Source organism: Schistocerca serialis, chromosome 9 (genome assembly GCF_023864345.2).
Source record: "Schistocerca serialis cubense isolate TAMUIC-IGC-003099 chromosome 9, iqSchSeri2.2, whole genome shotgun sequence".
Taxonomy (NCBI): domain Eukaryota; kingdom Metazoa; phylum Arthropoda; class Insecta; order Orthoptera; family Acrididae; genus Schistocerca; species Schistocerca serialis.
The window spans coordinates 373,944,943-373,950,942 of NC_064646.1; the positions used below are offsets into that span (position 1 = coordinate 373,944,943).

The 6,000-nt window shown below is 42.5% G+C and overlaps 1 protein-coding gene across 1 annotated transcript in view; it reads right to left on the reverse strand.

Annotated features, from left to right (window-relative positions):
* LOC126418659 (protein takeout-like) overlaps window positions 1-5,717 on the reverse strand; it is a 65,313-nt gene extending 59,596 nt beyond the window's left edge. The window contains exon 1 of the mRNA XM_050085538.1: window positions 5,565-5,717. Coding sequence (XP_049941495.1) covers window positions 5,565-5,655 — 91 coding nt within the window. The 5' untranslated portion in view covers window positions 5,656-5,717. The remainder of the gene's footprint in view (window positions 1-5,564) is intronic.
* Window positions 5,718-6,000: the final 283 nt, after the last annotated feature.

Sequence of the window (6,000 nt, forward strand, 5' to 3'; positions counted from 1 at the left end):
TGTTTTGCGCTCTTGAACTGAAAAGCTCTTGTATCCATTCTATAATGACAAGTTCAGTGATCCGACAGAGATGTGAGAACATGAAACCTGATTTGTAACAGCCCGGGAAGAATAACAGAAGGTCATTTAAAGGTGTGTAATTAAACGTCAAACCTGGAAATGTTAAATCAAACAGTATAGAGAATTAGACTTTAATGCGAGAATTTGCTGTGTGTAAGATAATACTATTGCTACAGCCACGCATGATTACTGTGGTCGGCCCTCGCCTCTTACCGGAAACTAACCTGACCACTGGCGTCCTCGACCTTGACAGAAGATACTTGCTCCGCCGGAAGTGTTCCACTATACGGTTCCCTGGATGGTCACAACACTTGCAACCCAGGAACCGTGCTGTACTATCACAAGCCACGTTATCGGACACTCAACAGCAAAAAGGAACGTTGGCAACGCAAACCATTCATTTTCCTCCATCAAGTAAAACTACATACAAACTGAATGCTCATTGTATCACATGTATGGAGAACTCCAGAACTCTCCTCGTTACCGTGATGTAACAAATTACACTCACAACGAATCGTATCTGGTCTACACAGAGAGAGATCGTGAAATTCTGTTCCCATTGTAGCTGAATAGTAGGTACTAATATTTAACTACTGAACTACAGCATCGTGAGACTGTCGGCTTGTGGTAACTGTTCCATGTACTGTCTTCGGTAGACTTGATCTCAGTTCTCGCTTGACGTCGAGAGATCATCATCGTCAGGAAATGACACAGGTGAGCAGCAGTCTACAAGTGTTTACTGATTGAACTATATTGTACCAGAAGGTATCATTACTGAAAGAGTGTAGGAGGAGACAGCATGATGCGGACAAAATGGCAGCGTGTTCCAAACATCGAAAAATGTAAACTAATACTGATTAGTAGAAGAAATAGTCCTAAAATGTTCTAATACAGTGTTAATGATGTGGAGCTTGACATAGTGACATCAGTTAACAATCTGGGTGTAAGACTGCAAAGCGGCATGGAATGGAAGGAGACAGGGGAAGACGAATGGTCCACTTCATTTTATTGAGACACATATAGGTATGTGTAGCTCATCTATAAAGGAGATAATGTACACAACACTCCATTACTATATACTGTTCGAGTTTTTAGGATATCCTTCTTCTTCTTAATCTCCTTCTTCTCCTTAGCGCCATTCCAGTGGAACGGTATTCCGTTTTTTTGGTGAATGCACGCCATTTCCTTCGGTCTGATTCATAGTGTGTGTTTAGGCTTCTTGACATTAGATCTGCTTTTAAAATGACTAGCCAACGTAATATAGGTTTCCCACTTTGTCTCAGGCTTTCGACAGTGAGATGATAGGCTGAACTTATGATTGAAGTAGCTGGCCTCAGTACGACATGTCCACACAACCGAAGTCTCCATTCCAGCATGTTTCACTCATTGCAGCCACTTCAACTAGTTTTTGTAGCGTTGCATCGTCGACGTGGTCTAGCGATTCCAAAGGGTCGGGTTAAAAGAAGACGTGAAAGCAATTCAGGGAGCCACTGCTATATTTGTTGTTGGTGGGTTCGAACAATACACGAGTATTAAGGGCTTACTCGGAAAACTCAAAGTCCCTGAAGGGAAGAAGACGTTCGTTTTGTGAAACCAGATCTGTTGTCCTGCATATAGCTACATCCACATTTAATCTACGAACCGAAATGCACCAGTGATAAAAATAAAATACAACGTTGCGTGTTAAAAAAAAAAAAAAAAAAAAAAAAAAAAAAGGACGTGAAATTTCAAAGGCGGAAAGATGTCTTCTCTAGAAATTGAGAGATTCTCGTACACTTGGAGTGCAATAAAGAGCAGTATGCAGTCCTAGACTTATGAATTCTGCCGTCTGTTCGGTGTGGCTACTCAGTAACGTGTCAGACTGGGTAGAGAAGGAGTGCCCCTGGTTCAGTCCAAGAGCGTTAAAAGAGACTCTTGGTGGCAAAGTTTAGGGTAATTTGGGAGACTTTCCACCTTCAACTAGTCGTATACTGGCCCCGGGTTGTGCTTTTACGCAGTTTTCAAAACACATTTTGCTGAAAATTATTTGTTCCTCTCAGCGTTAGAAATTGAAAGCACTAAAATAATGCAATATTCGCACTAAGATCAAATGTGTAAGTTTTGGGGCAAACAAAGTGTTCGCATCAAAGTTGAGTAAGGGTCTTTTAAATGTTATTCCATTTTCAGACTTGTTAACGTGGAACTTTTTATCCGTTACTATTTTTGATACCCAATACGACTTTCTTAACTGAATGACGCATTTTCCTATCCCTATTTTTAATTTTGAACCTGTCCGCCCCTGGTAGCTGAGTGGTCAGCACGGGGGAATGTCATACCTAACGGCCGGGATTCGATTCCCGCCTGGGTCGGAGCTTTTCTCCACTCAGGGACTGGGTGCTGTGTTGTCCTTATGATTATCATTTCATCCCCATCGACGCGCAAGTCGATGAAGTGGCGTCAGCTTGAAAGTCTTGCACCAGGCAAACGGTCTACCCGACGGAAGGCCCTAGCCCTACGGCATTTACAGTTCCATTATCAGCCTAACATTATTATAATAAAAAAATTCTTATATGAATATTTTCTTGCTCTCTAGCTGAATACTCTGAATGTGTCAAATCCAAATTAACATGAGGATACCGTGAAGATACATGATAAAGGCCAAGAAAAAAAGAAAAAGGTGATTCATTGTGCCGCGAGAGCATGATGATATCTGTTTCTATCTGGTTTAGCCTAGCAATTTGGGTGTAGATTCAATATGGGCGCAGAGGACGGAATGGGATTCTTGAGCATCTTGGGAGAGAGGTTGAGTGAAAATAGAAGAGACATTAGTTTGTGTGTTATAGAACTGGAAAAGGTATTTTCTTATATGATATGGGATTAGCTTGCTACTGTAAAGAGGGGAAAGAGAGTGGACTGGAAAAAAAGCAGATGGCTTGTAAACTTATCGTATTTAAATCAAAAAGCTTCAAGTAAAATGAGAGGAGGAAGTACCAATTGTATAGATTTAGGAAAAAGAGTAAAGTAAATTTGCTGTTTCTCTCCAACCCTTCTGAATCTATACTCAGAAAATATTTGCTCACTGCCCTCTATATGATAAGCGGATAAAAGTTGGAGGAGGAAGAGTATGGTGTTTCAGGTTTGCACACGACATGATCCCCTTAGCGATAGGTGAATAAAGATTAAAGGAAAAATGAAAATAAATGCAAAGGAAACCAAAGTTATGGCACTAAGAGGAAATAAAAAGGTAAAGATAACGCTGAATGAAGAAGCATTAGAAAATGTGCAGAGCTTTAAATCCCTCAGAAGCAGGACAAAAATAGACTGGAAATGCAGCACAAAAATGTAAACCGGAATAGCGATTGCGAAAAAGGCATTTTGAAAGACAATGAGAGATTTCTGCAGCAATGTGGTCGCTGATTTGAGGAAAATACTAGTTAAAGAGATTTGTACGGAGTATCCTCCTGTATGGGGATGAAACGTGGACCCTGAGGAAGAAATAAAGAGCAAGACTGAAGTCTTGGACATGTAGGAGGATGGAAAGAATAAGTCGGATAGATAGAGTACTGGATGTAATAAGAAGAAGGAAATAAAACTGTATTTGATGTACATTAAGAAAGTTTCAGTACAAGTACGGGTAGGACTCGCGCACAGATGGTTCTGTACAAAATTAATTATGTATATAGATAGTTTATCCATCCCATGACTCGAGAATTTCGACGATTTTCGTCAGTTATCGATATCAATACTGGAAACATATCAAAATTACATATATGGCCATCTCGATTGACTGTACTGACGTAAGGATTTAAAGATTTTACACCGCCGAGAAGCCATAGACAGTAGTACGTGGATCAAATTTCCACTTCATGCGTCTACTCGTTTCTGAGAATAAGGGGTCTTAATAGGCGAACGGACATACAGAAGCATAACAAATGACAATATTACAACTTTCTTCTTTAATTTTACTGTGAAATCTTTCTTCTTGACAAGTTTCATGATTACAGGCCAGTGGGAAGTACCCTTTAGGTTTTGAAAAATGACATTGCGCGGATCAAAATACGTGGCATAAATAACCATATCTTTTGATTTCATTAATTTATAAACGTAAAAGTCTTACAACGCAATGGTGGCGTAGACTTCAGTGCGTTAAATAGCCTTTCCTGAGAAACAGAGCCTCAGCAGATAAAAAGTGATCAAGGGTTCCAGTAATACCGACTGAGGTCCGGAAACCTAAAAAGAAGGGGACTTGCACAAAGAGTCTTAGAAGAATATTTGGAAAGAGAGAGGAACCGAGTGAGGGAGAGAGATTACATCCCGGGCGATGAAGCATATACAGTGAGGTGACAGAAGTCGTGGGATAGCGTTATACAGATGGCGGTAGTATCGCAAACACAAGGCATAAAACGGCAGTGCATTGGCGGAGCTCCCTCAGGTGATCGTATGAATAGGTTTTAGAAGTACTTACTGCCGGACGACGGGAATTAACAGACCTTGAACGCGAAATGTTACTTGGAGCAACACGCATGATACATTCCATTTCGGAAATCTTAGGGAAATCAGTATTCCGAGATCCAAAGTGTCACGAAAGGGCCAAAAATACCAAATTTCAGGCATTACCTCTCAGCACGTATAATTCAATGGATGATGGCCTTCACTTAACGATGGAGGCGAATGATTTTGGCTTAGAGGTGCCGGTTATAAAAGGCAAGCGAGACTTCGTGAGATAACTGTGGAAATCAATGTCTAGAAAGTGCAGTGAAATTTGGCGTTAATGGGATGTGGCAGCAGGCGACTGGGATGAATGCTTTGCTAAAACCGCTATATCGTCTATAGCGCATCCCCTGGGACGTGACCGTATCGGTTGGACCCTAGACGACAGTAAAATTGTGACCTGGTCAAATGAGTTCAGATTTTAGCTGTTAGGAGATGATGGTATGGTACAATAGGTCGTAGGGTGGCAGTGGTTCCCTAATGATGTGGGCTGCGTTTACATGGAATGGGAGGGGTCCCCTAGTCAAACTGAATCGATTATTGACTTCAAATGGTTATGTGCGGCTACCTGATACCATTTGCAGCCATTAATGACCTTTATATTCCCAAAGAACTATGACTTTTTAAGGATGACAAAGCGCCGTGTCACCGGGCCACAATTGTTTGAGACTGGCCGGAAGAACATTCTGGACTGTTCTAGCGAATAATTTGGCCATCCATCGAACATGTAATTGAGAGGTCAGTTCGTGCAAAAAATTCTACGCCGGCAGCCGTCTCTATGGGCGCCTATAGAGACAGCATTGTTCAGTATTTCTGCAGGGGCATAAAACGACTTGTGGAATCCATGTCACTCCAAGTTGCTGCGCTATGCTAGAAAAAAGGAGATCTGACACGATATTAGGAGGCATCCCATGACTTTCGTAACCCCAGTGTACAGGAACATTAAGAAGGAAGTAATGGATCGTAGGAAATGGAGACGCAAAGGTCCTGCTGATATAACACTGTTGAACTGAAGGCTAGTTTAGATAACTCACGCAGTTTTCCAGGGGCTGCCGAGGCGTGCGCGGCGAACACAAGCAGCAGCAGCAGTGCCGACGCGGCGGCGGACGTGTTGTCGAGGGTCATGTCGGCGTGGTGCGCAGCTGCCGTCTGTGGGCCGCAGGTCTGCAGAGCGTGTTATAAGAGGGACGCCTGAGTAAGGCCAGGCCAGCGGGAGCGGTCAAGGCGAGCCTCTCCACGGTGACTTCACACGTGCTGCGGGCCGGTTTGCGAGGGTCTCTGCCCGCTCACTGCGTACCACCTCAGGCTTCAGCACAACTCCGTACTGTATTACCGTTTACAGTGGCCGAAGCACTGTAATATACAGGGTGTGACAAAAAGGTACGGCCAAACTTTCAGGAAACATTCCTCACACACAAATAAAGAAAAGATGTTATGTGGACATGTATCCGGAAACGCTTAATTTCCACG